The sequence below is a fragment of the Stegostoma tigrinum genome, chromosome 17 (assembly GCF_030684315.1).
Source record: "Stegostoma tigrinum isolate sSteTig4 chromosome 17, sSteTig4.hap1, whole genome shotgun sequence".
NCBI lineage: Eukaryota > Metazoa > Chordata > Chondrichthyes > Orectolobiformes > Stegostomatidae > Stegostoma > Stegostoma tigrinum.
Window position 1 is genome coordinate 28,120,634 of NC_081370.1, and position 19,715 is coordinate 28,140,348.

Consider the following 19,715-nt stretch of genomic DNA (forward strand, 5'->3'; position numbering starts at 1 on the left):
TTTTACCTATATTCTGCCTAAAATTTAAGTGGGGTGCATCCAACGCTGGAGTTCTGTGAGAAAGTGTAATCTTTGTGAGTTGATAAATAGAAAATTAATATAGAAAAACTGCCAGTGTAAAGGCAGAGCAACACTGGAGAAGAGACAGTATGGAAGAAGTCTACCATGTCAGGTAAGAAGAGATTTCCCAAGTAATTAATGAAAACATGGGAAAAAAATCACTTCGTTACCAAGACATATTTTAATATGCAGTTCTAGTGTCCCTACCTATGAGCCTGGAGAGCCAGGTTCAAGTCCTACCTGCTCCAGAGGTGGAGTTCCAGAATTCCAGTCTGCTCAACGTCTCTGAGCAGGTTGATTAGAAAGTATCTACAACCCTGTTTTCTGGATTCAGACAAGTGTTCTGAATTTCTAACTGCTGAAAGACTAAGTTACACCTGGAATGAAACATGAAATAAATGTTTTGTATTAAAATGAAAAAAATGGAAGAACTGTTCCTGTTTATCCAACAGTTTAAAATAAAAAGTGATGTAGTTGACACTTGTTAAAGCTTGTTCTCTCAAGCAGTCCAGTATTTCTTTAAAAAAACCCACAAACTGAAAAATGTTTTAGCATTCTGATTTGTGATTTATTTTTGATGAGTAAACAAACAAGATTTAAGAATTAAAGATTCTTTTTTTAAAGTGGATTTGATTACCCAAATAGTGTACATCCCATCTACTCTAGGATTTTAAGCAATTGAAAAAAAAATTATATTTTCATCTTTACACCACAGAACCCTTGTTATGAAAAGCCTTTTAAAACTTGTTGAAGAAGTGAAGAAAGTATTTTGAATGTCATATCGATCTTTACATACAAAACTATACAAAAATATAAACAACCTGAATTGTTCATTTCAATATCAAGTTCCTATTGAGCTACATAGAATATTGCTGTGTACAACAAACGCTTGAAGATTTGTTTAGAAATTGATTTGAAATGAATCTGCCCTTAATTTCATACTGCGCATTAATTTCATTAAAATTTTATTACCATTTCCTGCACTGCCTTGAAACAAGATTGAATACATTTAAAAATCAATTCTTGCAGGTATTACATTTGATAATTCTAATAGTGCAATGGTACTGCAAGGCATATAACTTGCCACTGAAAATTGATTCGTTGCTGTTATTAACGCTTCAACGCCCACACTCAAATCTTTTCACCTTGATTCCATGATTGGATGGTTGCAGACTGATACGATATACTTGCTTCCACAGAGGTCTTGTACTTGCCCAAGCTATCTGATGATGATGTAATTGACATGCCATGTCCAAGATATTCATCTGAGGTGTCATGAATTTTCGTATGCTTCATTCTTTTCGGAGAACAGTGTACAGTGCTTTCTCAGAAATTTAACATTATGGAACCCAATGGGATTCCTGTTCTTCCAGATCATTCATGCAGCTCTAAAGCTTTTCCACTGTGATGTGAGTTGGAGGAGGATACCCAAATGGCAATGTTACCACTAAATAGCAAAAAAAGTCAACACTTTTTTAAAATGAGGAACGAGGATAGTCTGAGCATGTAATCCTGTTGAACCCTACCAATGTTGCAGATATGGTGCCGGTCAAGCAGGCTGCTTTGTTCTGGATTATGTTCTTAAGCTTCTTAAATATTAGAGCAAGTGGAGAATATTCCATCACACAGCTTACTTGTGCCTTAGAGATGATGGACAGACATTTGGGAAAGTGTTATTTGCTACAATATTCATAGCCTCTCACCTGCTCTTGTAGCCATGCATTTATATGGGTAGTCAAGTTCAGTTTCTGGTCAGTGGTAATCTTCACGTTGTTGATAATGGGGATTCAGCAATGGTAATGACATTGAATATTCAGGGATGATAGTTGAATTCCCTCTTCTTGGAGGTGGTTGTTGTCTGGTATTTGTTGCATGAATGGTACTTGCCATTTGTTAGCCCAAATTTGCATATTGTCCCAGGTCTTGCTGCATGAGGACATGGACTGCATCATTATCTGAGAAGATAGGAATGCACTTTTTCACAAAGAGGGTGGTTCGTGTGTGGAATGAACTGCTGGAGGAAGTGGTAGATGCAAGCACAGTTACAGCATTTAAAAGACATTTGGACAGATATGTGAATAGGAAAAGTTTTGAGGGAAGTAAGCCAAATGCAGGCAAGTGGGTTTACTTTAGTTTGGTAAACTTAGTTTCGGCATGGATGAGTTGGACAGAAAGGTCTGTTTCTGTACTGTATGATTCTGTTTATCGTGGGGAGTCGGTGATATTAATGCCACTGAACGTCAAGAGGTGCTGATCAGATCTCTCGCTGGAGATGGTCATTGGTTGGCACTTGTGCGGTAAGAATGTTACTTGCCATTTATCAGCCCAAGCTGAATATTTTTCAGATTGTCATGGACAGCTTAACTATCTGAAGAGTCATGATGAAGATAAACAAGCACAGTAATATTTTTCCTTTCACTTCCTAGTTTGTAATTTATCTAGCTAATTTCCGATTTGCTTTATTAGTGTTAGCTTTTGGTTCAATGATAAATTTTTAAATTCCTAATTGCAATTAATTTTAAAGACTTGACCGATCAATTATTAATAATTATTTTGCACTTGTTTAGATAGGCACCAAGCAGCTTTATTTTCTTCATGAGAGATAGTAGGAACTGCCGATGCTGGAGTCTGAGGTAACAAGGTATGGAGCAGGATGAACACAGCAGGCCAGGCAGCATTAGGGGAGCAGGAAAGCTGACGTTCCAGATCTGGACCCTTCTTCAGAATTGAGGGATAGGAAGGGAGCTCTGAAATAAATAGAGAAAGGGGGAGGTAATGATAGAAGGTGGATAGTAGAGCAGATAGGTGGAGAGAAGACAGACAGGTCAAAGAGGCAGGGATGAAGCCAGTACAGGTGAGTGTAGATAGAGAGTTGGGATGGGGATTGGTCAGTGAGGAGGGAGGGATGGGTAAGCGGGAGGGAAGACAAACAGGTCAAGGAGTTGGGGATGAGGCTATTTGGTAGGATGTCGGAGGTGGGAGGAGTGGATAGGTGGGAGAAAAGACAGACAGGTTAAGGAGGCAGGGATGAGAGGGGGCGCTGGTCTAGGGATGAGGTCGGGGGTGGGGAGATTTTGAAGCTTGTAAAATCCACATTGAGACCATTGGGCTGCAGGGTTCCCAGGTGGAATATGAGGTGCTGTTCTTCCAGCCTTCGGGTGGCATCGTTGTGGCACTGGAGGAGGCCCAGGATGGACATGTCATCCAAGCAGATGAGGCAAAGAAATTGGGTAAAGAGGAGAGCATTTTTGCAGGAAGGTGAGTGAGAGGAGGTGTATTCCAGGTAGTTGTGGGAGTCAGTGGGCTTGAAATAGATATCAGTTTCCAGTCGGTTACCAGAGATGGAGACAGAGAGGTCCAGGAAGGGGAGAGAGGTATCAGAGATGGTCCAGGTGAACTTGAGGTTGGGGTGGAAGGTGTTAGTAAAGTGGATGAGCTGTTCGAGCTCCTCGTAGGAGCACAAGGCAACGCCGGCACAGTTATCGATGTAACGGAGGAAGAGGTGGGGGATAGTGCCAGTGTAGCTGCAGAAGAGGGACTGTTCCACGTATCCTACAAAGAGGCAGGCAAATCTTGGGGCCATGCGGGTACCCATGGCCACCCCTTCATCTGTAGGATGTGGGAGGAGTTGAAGGAGATGTCGTTAAGAGTAAGGACAAGTTCGGTTAGGCAGATAAGGGTGTTGGTAGAGGGGGACTGGTGGGCCTGCGGGAGAGGAAGAAGCGGAGAGCTTTTATGCCTGGGGAATGCAGGTGTAAAGGGACTGGACATCCATGGTGAAGATGAGGTGTTGAGGGCCAGGGAATCGGAGGTTTTGGAGGAGGTGGAGGCTATGGGTGGTGTCAAGGACGTAGGTGGGGAGTTCCTGGACCCCGGGGGGAGAAAATGGAGTTGAGATAAGTGGAGATAGGTTTGGTGGGGCAGGAGCAGGCAGAGACAATTCCCAATTCCTTTGCTTCTGCTGCATCTGCTCCCAAGATGAGGCGTTCCACTCCCAGACATCCCGGATGTCCTCGTTTTTCAAGCACCGCAATTTCCCCTCCACAGTGGTCGAAAACGCCCTCATCCACATCTCGTGTGTCTCTCACAGCTCAGCCCTCACACCCCTTCCCTGCAATAACAAGACAGAATTCCCCTTGTTGTCACATATCACCCCCATCAACATCTGGATTCACCACATCATTTTCCACCACCTGCAATCTGACCCCACTACCAAGGATATATTTCCATCTCCACCCTTATCTGCCTTCCAGAGGGACCGCGCTCTCTGTGACTCCCTCGACCACTCCACACTCCCCACTAGTGAACCATCCCTGGCACTTTTCCCTGCAACCGCAGGACGTGCAACACCTGCCCCTATACCAACCCCTCACCTCCATCCCTAGCCCCAAGAAAACCTTCCACACCTAAACAGATGTTCACTTGCACACCTGCTGATGTGGTATATTGTATCCGCTGTTCCTGATGTGGCCTCCTCTACGTCAGGGAAACCAAGCAGAGGCTTGGAGACCGCTTTGTGGAGCACCTGTGCCCAGTTCGTGACAAACAACCACACCTCCCAGTCGCGAACCACTTCAACTCCCCCTCCCACTCCTTAAATGACACGTCCATCCGGGGCCGCCTCCAGTGTCATGATGATGCATGAAGGCTGGAGGAACCGCGCCTCATATTCCACCTGGGAACCCTGCAGCCCAATGGTCTCAACGTGGACTTTACCAGCTTCAAAATCTCCCCACCCCCGACCTCATCCCAAGACCAGCACTGCCTCTTGGCCCTGCCTCCTGTCTGTCTTTTCTCCCACCTATCCACTCCTCCCACTTGACTGACCAATCTCCATCCCAACTCTCTACCTACACTCACCTGTACTAGCTTCAGCCCTGCCTCCTTGACCTGTCTGTCTTCTCTCCACCTTTCTGCTCTACTATCCACCTTCTATCATCGCCTCCCCCTCTCCCTATTTATTTCAGAGCCCCCTTCCCCTCCCCCATTTCTGAAGATGGGTCCAGACCCGAAACGTCAGCTTTCCTGCTCCTCTGATGCTGCCTGGCGACCTGTGTTCATCCAGTTCCACACCTTGTTATCTCTTTATTTTCCTCATGCCTTTCTGCATTGTGCAACAGGTATAGAGCTGATAATGATTGAAAAAAAACAGAATGTTTCGGAAAATGTTGCTGTCTGTAGTTTTTTTCCCCTTGTCTCATTGGTGCCTCAGAATCTGAGGAGTTTAACAATTTACTGGGAATTTATTACTGAGGTTGTAAGAATATAATTAAGTGATCTGATTGCATAGCACCCTTTTCTGAACAGACAGACGGTATTGTGTATGGCATGCATTAACTTCAGATTGAATTCCAAATTGGTTGTTTGCACCCTGTGTTTATCCAGTCTGTCCACCTGAAATAGGCATTTGACTCATTGACTCTTCTGTCTTTGAAGTTGAAATTCATCTTTTGCTTCTCTCATTCTATCTCAAATCACTTCATTTGTAGCTGAATTCTATTCAGCTTGAACTGTGTTCTACTCGAGGTAGACACCTTTTCTTACAATTTCAGACATGGTGTTCTTACTTGAAATATATTTGCTTTCTTAGTCATAGCTTTTAGTTCTACGTCCAATTTTTTTTACTAATAGCATGGCCTCAGAAAATGTTTGCAAGTCATTCGGATAAATCTTCGCTTTCCAGAAAAATCATAGCAACTAAGAGCCATTTTGATTTTCAATATGTATCGTAGAATTCACCATGGAAATCATGAATCAGCCTCAATGTCAGTAAGTCACAGTATTCATATTTGTTTGTGGATTTTAAATTCTATAAGAATTCCCAAATTAGGTAATGATCCCAGACTCGGCCTCCAAATTGTGTTACAATTCAAGGTGAGCCCCCAAATTATGTTATGATCTCAGACCTGATTACAGACTTTATGATCTAAGACAGATACCCAAATTATGTTGTTACAGTCTGGTCAGAGACCTTTTATGTTTAAAGGGAGATGCAAGTTGAGATACTAGGAACTTTTTAAGAGAATAGACCCACATCGTCTGAACAACCAACAATACATTTAGTATTCAAGTTAGAACAATAATGTAACCTACAGTACCTCTGAAACTCACTTAAATTTATTTATTTAGCTCAGAATTAACATGGGTAATGTACTGAAATTGAACACCTCAACATGCATAAATTAGAAAATATGGTGGTCAGTAAAGAAACTCAGCAACTCCCCCAGATGTCAATGATACAGAAGGTATTTCGGTAAACTTCACAAGAGATTAGAATTCCTCACTTGCCAATCTGGCCTTGAAACTCTGTCTCAAACCAATCAGTCAAAGGTAGCCTCAACAACTCCTGTTCTGACTGATTACATTCCTTTCCTGGGTCTATGCTCCCTCAGAGTCCACAGACTACACTTCAGTACCTATTCAAAGTCACAACTCCAACATTTTGCTGACTGCTTACTTAACCAAATTAGATATATGTCCTACTGTGTTAACCAGGCTGCACTGCAACGTCTACTTATAGGCGCGACCGTTTTCTGAGCTATAATCTTGCTGGGGTGTATGAAACAAATACTGCTGCGGTTTTTCAACTCCCACTCTTGGTCATATTATCAGTGGCACCCTGCTTTTTCTATGCCATCTCAATTTCCAGTCTTTTCTTTTGCCCTAACTGTAGCACAACTGTATAATAACTCCTAGAATGCAGCCTGAGTTCTAACAGCACTGAGATATCTAACTGCTCTTGGAACTTAATTCACGGTGTCCTTTACGTGGAACCCACATGATTCAAATGCTTCATATACAATTCAGCTAAAAATCAACAATTCTGATATCAAGCCCATCCTCTGACTCCATAACATATTACTCACCTTTGTCCACTGATTTATCTTTTTATAGCTATTCAGTTACCCCTGAAATGATCCGAGTGACCTGTTGGAAACCTTGCAACAATCCCTTCCCCTGTTGCTGATCTGAATTGAATGTTGGTACCTCGCAATTTTTGGAACTTCCTGTTCCATAAATATTATCCGTCATCGACAGCTGGTTTACTCAGTCCAAAAAAAAGATATAACTAGAGCATTTCATTACAATCCCTAAGTGAAACTCCAATTCCACATCCCTTCTACATCACAAAAAGTACTTGTTTCCGCACCTGTAACGTTATCCATTTCAGTCTGTCTCCTGCTAAGATTCTCATTCAGACCTTTGACAACTCCAAATTCAAGTATTCTTGTGGTCTCCTGGTCAGCCCTGTCTTCGCCCTTCTTAAATTGCAGACTTTATCTTAACCTATAATAATAATTCTCACCTATCAAGTTCTGATGACTCACTAAAATTGGAATTCTGCGAGATAATGCATTCACGTCTCACTCATGTATTTTAATCGTTTCAGCCTTTGTAATATCCTCTAAATGAACTGTAACAAAAAAAATCAGGCCTGCAAAGAAGTGAATGTTTGTGTACAAAATGGACAAACTTCCATGAGGAGGAAAGAAATGGCCTCTAAATCTAGAACGAGATAGATGACTTAAGGGGTAGCAATTAAAAAGAAACAGAAAAATAGGCATATGATCAATATTCTTAATACAGCAGAGAATCAGACTGCATTTTAAAAAAAAGTGCAGCAGAAAACTTAAAAATGAGAGAATTGGAGTTAGTATCTGAGAACAGATAGATAGACAGGTAACCTGAAAAGGAAATCCTGGGGTTTCATGAAAATGTAAATAGTAAAACTACAATTGATTAGGGACTAAAGTGGTGATTTTTAAAATATAGTTAAAAAGAGGCCCTGACTGAGGAATGAAATTAGATCTTTGCAGTGTTTTCACCTTAAAAAGGATGCTGCAAGTATCTAAGTAAGGTGGTTGTGAAGAAATAGGATAGGATACAAGTAGAGAGCAACAATCCACAGAAAAGTCACACAGCTGAGGAATGTGTGAGGGAAGCGAGGGTGAACATCAAACAGCCTGCATCCACCATCTTCCAATCATCTTAATAATGGAGATGGTTCCAGTGATATGAAAAATTTAAAATGGAGTCTTAATTTCCATTTGATACTTGAGGAACAGAAACTGCAAGGCTATCTAGTTTGAAACCAGTGGGAGAGATTACATGTCTTGTTCCAAAAGAAAGTATCCAGCAGAGTCATTTGGGTGTATTGCAAAGGTAACCAGACCAAGGCCTCCACAATCAAGAGATTGTAAATGAAAGTTTAATTCCTGAGAATAGCTGCAGCTGAGGAAGGTACTCTGTATGACCAGCTTGTGGGGTTCCTAGAGAAGTAACAACCACTGTCAAATGTCTTTCTGCTGAAGGTAAATAGGGGTCCGTTCAGTTATAGGACCCTTGTAGCAGCTCAAATGTATGTAAGTTTGGTATTGTATGTGTAAGGGAGGTCTTTGGTCTTTTGAATAGAGTCAAACTACAGTGTTTCATTTTGTTTCTTTGAGGCACAGAACCAAACTGCATTTGTGACTGTATACATACATTATTCATAATAAATATCTTTGTATATTTTTGAAACAAAAAAATGTAAAATGAAAGATTGATGTGACTTAAGAGAATTCTTGGGTACTTAAGAAATAAACCTGACTGCATAAAAATATGGCTTACATCCGAGTATGTAAAGTTAATGCTCATTCTATTTCTTCGCTACATGGTTAAGTTTGATTTGTTTACCACATGAAATCTAGTGGCATAGATCTCTTGGTTTAAAAGGATTGTTCGGTTTTGTTTTTAAAAATATTAGTGATTTCTAATGGGATCGTAACACTTTCTAAAGGGAATTGAAGAAACACTCAAAAAAGAAAAGTTTACAGGCCCATGAGGAAAGAGTAGGGAATGAGGCTATTGCTATCACCTGAGTCAGCATGGTTTTGTGAAAGGAAAATCATATTTGATTAATTTATTAGAGTTCTCTAAGAAAGTACACAGCAAGGTGGATGAAGGAGAACCTATAGATGGGATGCCTTTGGATTCCCAAATGGCAACCAATAAGTTACCACAACAAACGATTATTATGCAAAATAAGAACTCATAGGTTTGGATTACATTAGCTTGGATAGAGCTTTGCTTAATTAACTGGAAAAAATAGGGATAAAATGGGTCATTTTTGGGTTGTTAATCAGTAACTAATGGAGTTGAACAGGGATCAGTACTGGGGCATCAACTATTTCAGCTCTATTTTAGTTCTTTGGATGAAGGCACCTATGCTTGCTATATTTGCTAATAAGACAAAACTACGTTGGAAAGTAAGTTGTTTAGAAGACAAAAAAGGATTTACAATGAGATTTACATAGGTTAAATGAATAGGCAAAAAATTGTTTAATGGAGTATAATGTCGGAGAATGTAAACTTGTCCACTTTGGTAGCAAGAATAGAAAAGCAGTATATTTAAATGAAGGGAGATTGCAGAGCTGTGTATTAGAGGGATGTGTGTGTCCAGTACATGATTCACAAAAAGTTAGTATGAAAGTACGAGTGATTTAGGAAGGAAAATTGAATGTTGGAATTCATTGCAAAGGGAATCAACTGTAAAAGTGGGGAGTGTTCCTCTAGCTGTACTTATGATACTACATTTAGAGTACTGTGAACGATTTTGGTTGTCTTATTTGAAAAAGGATATAACTGTATTAGAAACAGTTTAGACAAGATTCAGTCAATTAATTCCGTGAAGAAGACTGGTCCTATACTCATTGAAGCTTAAAAGAATAAGTAATCCTATTGAAACATATATGATCTTGAGGGGACTTGAAAAGGTATACGTTGGGAGAATGTGTCAATTTTTTGGGGTAGTCTACAACAATGGCGAACTGTTCTAAAAATTTCTCTTCCCATTTAAGATAGTTTTTCCCTTCCTTCTTGTTCTATTTCCCAGAGAGCAGGAGTATAATCATTTTTCTTTATTGAAGACTCCTCTTAAGCTTTTCTGAAGGGCTATGTTTTATTCTTATTAAATCATTTATAAGGCACGGCTGACACAACAATGCCTTCAGTATTTGTGTAGAATTACAGGGTATTTGGACTCTCACGAGCAGTATTAGAATAACCAATAATATCCTCAATTACCTAGCGTCCATCAAACTTATACCCACATTTTGAAGGGAAAAGATGAATTTCTTAGACGCCACAATATTAAAATTTTAAAAGATAACAGGCATGATTAATAAAACATTTTTTTCCAAAATAATGATGCACACTTCTATATTTGAAAAGCCATCACCCTAAATGGGCAGCACGGTGGCTCAGTGGTTAGCACTGCAGCCTCACGGCGCCAGGGACCTGGGTTCGATTCTACCCTCGGGTGACTGTGTGGAGTTTGCACATTCTCCCCGTGTCTGCTTGGGTTTCCTTTGGGTGCTCCAGTTTCTTCTCACAGTCCAAAGATGTCCTGGCTAGGTGGATTGGCCATGCTAAATTGCCACAGTGTTCAGGAGTATGTGGGTTATAGGGGGATGGGTCTGGGTGGGATACTCCAAGGGTCGGTGTGGACTTGTTGGGCCAAAGGGCCTGTTTCCACACTGTAGGGATTCTATGATTCTAAAGACATCTTCTGCAGTTTGATCAGGTCACTGCAAATGCATTTCCATCACACGTGTACAAAGACAGAACATTTTAACCAAGCAGTTATAACCCTGTTCACTGCATCTGAGATCTCACTTTTGGATTTTAAATTTAACAACTGAATATGTGTTTATTTCAACGGGATCCAATACAGCTTTTCCAAGTATAGTAACTCCTGAACTTATAATGTCCTGAATTAGACATTCCACATTCATTCTCAGTAACTTGAATTTTTCAGTTGTGGAGGGGTGCTTTTCTGACCGGAGGTCTGTAACCACTGGTGTTCCGTGACAATCAGAGCTGGGACCTCTGTTTCTATTATATATAAACGATTTGGATGAAAATGTCAGTCTGCTTAGTAAGTTTGCAGATAAAACAAAAATTCATGGAGTTGCAGATTGTAAAGAAGGATATCAAAAGATACAGCAGGATATAAAAACTAGAGAGTGGGTGGAGAAATGGTAGATGGGTTAGGGATAGGCTTAGTTTAATCCAGACAAGTGATAGGTGATGCATTGGAAGATCAAATGCAAGAGAAAAGTATACTGTCATTGGTTAAATTCTGAGTGGTATTAATTTACAGAGAGATCTTGGAGTCCAGGTCTATAGCTCCCAAAAGTGGCAACACAATTGGACAATGTGGTAAAAAAGTCACACAACATGTTCGCTTTCATTGGCCAAGGCATTGTGTTTAAAAGTTGGCAAGTCATGTTGCAAATGTGCAAGAATTTGGTCAGGCCATATTTGAAGTATTTGCACAACCTTGGTCACTGCACTATAGGAAGGATGTAGAGGCTTTGGAGAGAGTGCAAAAGAGGTTTACCAGGATGTTAGATAATAAAATGTGAGGCTGGATGAACACAGCAGGCCCAGCAGCATCTCAGGAGCACAAAAGCTGACGTTTCGGGCCTAGACCCTTCATCAGAGAGGGGGATGGGGTGAGAGTTCTGGAATAAATAGGGAGAGAGGGGGAGGCGGACCGAAGATGGAGAGAAAAGAAGATAGGTGGAGAGGAGAGTATAGTTGGGGAGGTGGGGAGGGGATAGGTCAGTCCAGGGAAGATGGACAGGTCAAGGAGGTGGGATGAGGTTAGTAGGTAGGAGATGGAAGTGCGGCTTGGGGTGGGAGGAAGAGATGGGTGAGAGGAAGAACAGGTTAGGGAGACAGAGACAGGCTGGACTGGTTTTGGGATGCAGTGGGTGGAGGGGAAGAGCTTTGCAATAAACAACTGCACCTCCCAGTTGCGAACCATTTCCACTCCCCCTCCCATTCTTTAGATGACATGTCCATCATGGGCCTCCTGCAGTGCCACAATGATGCCACCTGAAGGTTGCAGGAACAGCAACTCATATTCCGCTTGGGAACCCTGCAGCCCAATGGTATCAATGTGGACGTCACCAGCTTCAAAATCTCCCCTTCCCCCACCGCATCCCAAAACCAGCCCAGTTCTTCCCCTCCCCCCACTGCACCACACAACCAGCCCAGCTCTTCCCCTCCACCCACTGCATCCCAAAACCAGTCCAGCCTGTCTCTGCCTCCCTAACCTGTTCTTCCTCTCACCCATCTCTTCCTCCCACCCCAAGCCGCACCTCCATCTCCTACCTACTAACCTCATCCCACCTCCTTGACCTGTCCGTCTTCCCTGGACTGACCTATCCCCTCCCTACCTCCCCACCTATACTCTCCTCTCCACCTATCTTCTTTTCTCTCCATCTTCGGTCCGCCTCCCCCTCTCTCCCTATTTATTCCAGAACCCTCATCCCATCCCCCTCTCTGATGAAGGATCTAGGCCCGAAATGTCAGCTTTTGTGCTCCTGAGATGCTGCTGGGCCTGCTGTGTTCATCCAGCCTCACATTTTATTATCCTGGATTCTCCAGCATCTGCAGTTCGCATAATCACCTTTACCAGGATGTTGCCTGATTTGGAGTGTATTAGCTATAATCAAAGGTTGGACAAACTCGGATTGTTATTGAGGTAGGCTGAAGGGTGACCTGGTAAAAGTATGTAAGATCATGAGGGGCATGGATAGTCACAGTCTCTTTCCCAGGGTGGAAATATCAAATAATAGAGGTCATACGTTTATGGTGAGAGAGGGAAGAGATGTGTAAGGAATTTTTTTTTAACATTGAGGGCAGTAGATGCCTGGAATGCTGTCTTGGGAGAAGTGGCAAAAACAGATGTTTAAGAGGCATTTAGCAGACACACAAAAAGGCAGAGGACAAAGGAAGACTGACCCTATACAGGCAGGTGAGATTAGTTTCGTATAGCATTGTCGTCAGCACAGTCATCGTGGGCCAAAGGTCCTGTTCCTTTGCTGTACTGTTCTTTATCTTTTGTTCTAGTTAGCAGAATATTCCTTTGTTGATAGATCTAAAACTCTTATTCATTTGCAGCCTTCCTGTCCCCGCCCTCGACCCTTGCACAAACCTCTCCCTACACCTCTTACTACCTCATTGTCTCCTCAATACCTCCTTTTTCTCACATCTCTTACAACTTCTTGACCCCTCCCCTCACACCTCTTGCAGCCTTTCTCTATCCATAAACTGTCCTCAAACCAGCATCTGCTACCCCTACTCATGACCTCCTCTGGCTGACAGTTCTCACCAGATTGAGCTAAAAGCCCTCATGATCCCAGCAAAAGGCCCCACACCCTGGTCAATGGTGCCCTCCTCTTTTCATGCCCAAAATAAAGCTCTTTGGCCAAGGTACAAGTTTCTTCTCTGGTGCCCCATTCCACCATCGTAAGTCCTGTTGCTGAATTTGTCTTTGCTACAACCAGCGTACATTCATTAATGGGGGGAGAAAAAAAGCACAATGACAAATTTCAAATTGATTAATGCAAGTATGTACAGTATTGCCTTGTAATCTGCTCACCATTTTTGAGTATTGCCAGAAAGCTGTAGATGCTGAGTCATTGAATAATTAAAGTGAAATAGATTTTTGATAGACAAGGGAAGTCAAGGGGTATGTGGGACTGGCAGGAAAGCAGACTTAGGTTGACAATTGGATCAGCCATGATCTTATCAACTGGTGGAACAGGGTCAAGGGGGCACACAGTCAACCTATGCTCTTAATTTTTGTGTTCTTTAATGTCAAAGAATAGGCACAACTTGATGGGCCAAATGACTTCCTTCTGTGTTATACCAATCCACGTTCTGACTTTTGCCAATTATGTTTCGATAAATGTACCAGACTTAAAGTTTTTAAATGTTGAAGCTCAGTTCTAATGCTGTATAGTATGTTAATTGAAAACTACATTATTGATGGTACATACTGATGGTACACAGTGCATGTTTACATGTAAGTAGTTCCTACACATTCAATAATAAGCATCATATCTTAACACAAGTTTTGAATCAATACGCATGAGTTGTGCTCCTGTTGTGGTTTAATTATTCGTCTGTTCTGTTGCAGAATTTTGAAGATATCAGGTGTAAATGTATTTGTCCGCCATACAAAGAAAATGCAGGCCACATCTATAGTAAAAATATATCACAGAAAGATTGGTAAGTAGGCTTGTCACAATTCTGCATCACTGCTATTTCTCATTAGCCTTTTCATCAGTTTTTCTTTAGAAGTTTGTGTGACTGCCACTTTCAATAAAAAGAAAAGGTCTAACAGTAACCCAAGTCAATGAATTTGAATGCTCTTGTGCGGAGAATTCAGTTCCTCCGAAGTCATCAGTTCTTTCTAAATGGACATCTCAAAGGAAAATCTAATAAACACTGAACCAGAAATTTGTTTTTAGTAACATAGTACTGAAAGTCATACATTAATAAGTTAAAATGCAAAACAAATAGGAGATAGAATTCATGAAACCAGCTCAAAGAAAGGTCATTATGATGACTTCATACTTCCCTGGGAGCTCCTTATGAATCTCAGTTTGAAAACCTGTGCCCTGTCAGTGTTGTTTTGAATGGTGTAAGGGCTGTCGATTTACAGTCGTTTGATCCAATGTTGATTTTCCTGTTGAAGTGAAATATCCAGAATGTTTTGGCCTCACACATGAAAGCCTGCTTCATAGATGCTGTTGAAATATTTTAATCAGACTAACAATTATCTTGTAAGTAATTTAGTTTGGCATAATTTGCCATCCTAATTTAAAGGGAAAACAAGTAAGTTTACAATTATAGACTGAATCTAAATGTGAAGAATGGTAATGTGGCAATACTGAAACTGGACTAATAATACAAACGCCTGGTTTCATAAAGTAGACATTTGGATTTGCTTTTTCCTCCTGCATTCTTTAAAGAAACTTTCAGTAAAAGTGACTATGATGCTGTCAGATGATTGTCAAAACACACCAGCTCATTAAGGAAACTGAAACCTTATTTCTTTTAGGTGGAAAGACGTGTAATTTCTATCCTGGCTGTCCAGCTTATCCAACTAGTCACACATCAATGTGGTTGGCTCTTAATTGCAACCTAGAGTTCCTAGTAAGAATCAGTACTATTGCTTAAGAATCAGTATTTTGGGAGTACCTTCACCACTTCACTGTGGTAGTTTGAAAAAGAGGTTTTTCAAAGCAACAAGCAATAATTATCAATTTGCAATTAAAAACATCTATTCAATTTTCACTTTTAGTATCAGGCACACCAGGTGGAAAACAAAAGCTCCTCTACAATGTCTCAATGTGTGCCTCAGATATAATTGCACCAATGTACCATTTCCTTTCTTCTACTACCGTTAAATAGTGTTAATTTTCTAAAGATGACTACAGCTAATGAAATAAAAACATAAGTTATTGGAAATACTCAGATCTGAAGCAATTGTGGAATGTAAGAGTTAACGTTTCAACAGAACTGAACAAACGAGATGGGAAAGTGAAATCTATCACAACATAAAGTTAAAGAAAATATAAATCTTGTTTGAAGAGCAGAAATTCTTTCAGGTGGGCACTCCTGGAAATGAAATGGTGGTGAACACTAATCTGAATGCAAAATACTACATTAATATAAATGTGGCATATCCTTTAAGATTTCTTCAGAATTCTTCTACAGAAAGATTTTTAAGGCGTGGCGCAGGGCTTCCCAAACTGATACTTACAGCACTGGCAATGGCTAGAGTGACTAACAACTGTAACAGAGTTTTAAATCCTTGGTTTTTTTTCAAATGCTGGTGTCCTAACTGACCAGTCTTTGTGGTGTGATTCCCATTCGAAAAAAGCCATTCAAAAGAGAGGTTTTTTTAAAAAAAAGTAAAATTAAACACTTTGCAACACCTTCCCAGTCCCATGGTAAAAACTGAGAGTCATGGCAATTCTCAAGCCTTGAAATGAGGTCATGGTGGAAAGATGTTTTAAGAAGCATCAGCATAATTTTTGCAGATGTTTCAGAAAACGGTCCTGAGAAGACGAGTAACTTTGATGCTACTGAACTAGTGTTGGTAATATTGGAATGTCAATGATCCCAGTTTTATATGTGAATGAAGAGAGATAATACACATACAGGTGCAGGCAGGTTTTTGAAACAGGAAGCCTGAAAGCACTGAGCGTCTGTGCTACATTATGCAATAGATAAATTCAGAAATGTTGGAAATTGGTTTGTTGAATTCAAATCAAATGACCCACTGATGTGAGGAAGTTCAGCATGTTCGTTATATTATTGGAAAATAAATTCTGGTGTTTGAGCTGTTAATCTGATAATAACAGCCATTCCATGTGTGTTCATTCCCTATGAAATAAAGCAGCAAATTATTTTGTATTGAACACCGCCTCATCATTTATCTGTTTTTAGAGACCAAGGAAATGGATATGTAGACGTAGTCATCTATTTCAGGTAACAGGGAGGAACTGTCGTTACCCAGAGCCATGTTACTATATAAGCATCAAGGCCAAGACGTAGGCTCATTATGGGAGTTCTTTATATCAGTAATTCTGAGCAGGTATTTGTGGCAGGCCAAAACAGGCCAAAAAAATTAAATAAGACCTATCAATTAAATTTTGCTCTTTCAATCCTGTTCTATCACTGCTTACATTTTTAGAATGTAAAATATAGTATCCTTGCTCCTTTTTTTAAATCAAATTTCTGTAAGGAAATAGTTTTGATTTCAGGCCTGTTGCACTTTAAATGACAACCTTTGAAGTGAAAATGTATAGCTCGTCTTTTCTACAAAATATATTTATAACTATGACCATTAGATGGTGCTATTGCATACAGCATGCCAATTAAATAATGCTAATTTAAAGTAGATATCATTATGAATAATGTACTGTGAAATGATTTGTATCTATCCAGATGAAAAATTACTTCTGCACTTTTTCCCTGCAATACATCACTCCCATGCTGCCAGATTATTGCACTGATAAGCATTGGTGGTCTAGAGAATTAAACTAATGCATACCAAGTCATAACTTGGACCCATTTCATATTTGAGGCAATGGATCATCAGTGTTACGACTGAGTGGAAGATTTTTCCGTTCTTTATGCAGTACTCAGTTTTAACATTGTGTAAGTTTTTGTTTACTTCTATTTATCTTGCCTATGGACTGAAAGTGGGACAAATGGACCACTGCCTGTATAAAGAAGAGAAAGTAAGGAATCTGAAATTTTTAAGCAGATTTGTAGCTCAGGTTATGGATGAGGTTGCAGACTTGCTTGGTGAGCCGGTGTGTTTGATTGCAGACGTTTCGTCACCCTGCTAGGTAATGTTGTCAGTGCGCCTCCGGTGAAGCATTGGTATTCTGTCCCGCTTGTTATTTATATGCCTCAGTTTGCTGGGGTGTTGGTATTTCTTCCAGTTTTGTTTTTCTGTGGTTTGAACTGGACCCAATATACAATGTGTATGTTGATGAAGTTCCGGTTGGAATGCCAGGCCACCAGGAATTCCCTGGCATGTCTTTGTTTGGCTTGCGCTAATATGGATGTGATGCCCCAGTCGAATTCTTGCCCTTCTTTGTTCGTGTGTATTGAGATCCGTGAGAATTGGATGTGCCTCTTGATGGCTATTTGGTGGTTGTTTCTCCTTATTGCCAGTTTTCTTCCAGTTTGACCTACGTTTCTCACAGTCCTTGTCACAGAGGTAACAGCAGATCCATTCCTTTTAAAAACTACGTATAAGTGCTCTTGTTCTGCTTTGCACAATTGCTACAAGTTGCTACAGTGTTTTGTGGCCTTGTTTGAATACTGCCCTGATGCAGCCCCGTTTATGGGTGTTGGGGTGGCTGCTGGTGTTATTATCTGGCCCATAGTGTGGTTTTTTTCTGTATACGCTAGTCTGGAGTTCCCCGTTGTTCTTACATTCTACCATTACATCCAGGAAGAGTAGTTGGTTGTTGTTCTCTTCTTTTGTGAATGTTATTCTGGTGAGGATATTGTTTACGTGTCAATGGGTTTCTTGTAGTCTTGTGCATTTGATAATCATCTACAAAGTAGACGCAGAGTTTGGTTAGTGGGGAGCACTGTCCATTCTAATCTTTGCATTCCTGCTTCTGCTATCAGTCCAGATTATTGGGGATGCCATTGGTGTTCCATTGATTTGTTTAAATATTTGATCAATGAAGGTGAAATTGGGCCCAGTGGTTTCAGGGTGCTGTCCTTGTTGATGCTGTTGATGCAGTGGGGTGTCTGCCTTCCTGATTTGTCCAGCAGTTGTGGCAATTGTCCCTTTGGCTAGGTTGATGTTTATGGATGTAAATAGCGCTGTTGCATCGAAGGATACCATTACCTTATTATTATTACCATTATACAAGAGAACAAGAACTGACCACCCTTCCTGGACATAATGGTGGACGTAAGAATAACGGGGAACTCCAGACTAGTGTATATAGAAAGACCAAACATATGGACCAGATACTTAATTACACCAGCAACCACCCCAGCATCCATATACAGAGCTGCATCAGGACATTCAAATGAGCAACAACACACTAAAGCAACCCAGAATTGCACAAAGCAGAACAGGAGCACTTATGCTGAGTTTTAAAAAGGAATGGATACCCAAAAAGCACAATCTGCTGTTACGTCTGCAACAGATCACAATAACAAGTCCCAACATGGCCAGACACACTAGTCACCCTGTTGTACATAGGGACATATCAGAGATGACCACAAGACTACTTAGACCTCTAGGAATCAGGGCAGCCCACAAATCAATAACCACCCTCTGACGAATGTAAAGGATCCCATTACCCACAACCAATAAAACTAATGTAATATATAAAATACCATGCAAGGACTGTAAGAAACATTACATATTGCTAATTTTCTTCCAGTTTGGCCTAAGGATACATGAACACCAACTAGCCACCAAGCGATACGACCAATTCTCTCTGGTCTCAATACACATGGACAAAGAAAGACACAAATTCGACTGGGACAACATATCCATAATAGCACAAGCCAAACAGAGACATGCCAGGGAATTCTTGGAGGCCTGGCATTCCAGCCGGAACTCTGTCAACAAACACATTGAACTGGACCAAAATACAAACCACTGAAAAACAGAACCAGAAGTAATACCAACCATTCCAGCAAACCAAGGCATATAAATAACAAGCGGGACAGAACACCAAAGGTTCACCGGAGGTACACTGACTATGTTACCTAGCAGGGTTACAAATATCTGCAATCGAACACACCAGCTCAGCCAGCAAGTCGGCAACCCCAATATAAGGATCATCTGGAGCTAACTGGTGCAAATATACCAGTGTTAATGGTGCGGACAATGTCGAGACAAATTGACCCCCACCTCGGTATGTTCAGGGTAAATTTTGCCTAGAAGCAGACTTGGTTTTCAGCTTGTGCTATGTTGTTGAGAGTTCATGAGAGCTCTGCATAAAAAGAAGCCTTTAATTGGTCAGGTTGCAGTTCAGACTCAGAGCAATGAACTAGAAATAAACAAGAAACTTCAACAATATAGCTGGATCAAATCTTCATCTCTCTTGCCATTCTCTACAAAGTTGCTGTCTCCAATTATTTGCTGAAAGAGCAAGGCAGAAAAAATAAAGTGAGAAATGCTGGAAGAAATAATTCTAAAACCCCAAAACACCTAGAAAGACCCCAGATCAACTGAACAACTAGTGAACTAATGACTGCATCTTTGCAAGTACTATGAGGCATCAAAGAAAGGAATTAAGAATTGTGGACTGAACCCA

The 19,715-nt window shown here is 40.8% G+C and overlaps 1 protein-coding gene across 1 annotated transcript in view; it reads left to right on the forward strand.

Moving 5' to 3' along the window:
- tmem9b (TMEM9 domain family, member B) overlaps positions 1–19,715 on the forward strand; it is a 71,109-nt gene that overhangs the window by 1,107 nt on the left and 50,287 nt on the right. Inside the window, exon 2 of the mRNA XM_048545806.2 lies at positions 14,036–14,127. Coding sequence (XP_048401763.1) covers positions 14,036–14,127 — 92 coding nt within the window. The remainder of the gene's footprint in view (positions 1–14,035; positions 14,128–19,715) is intronic.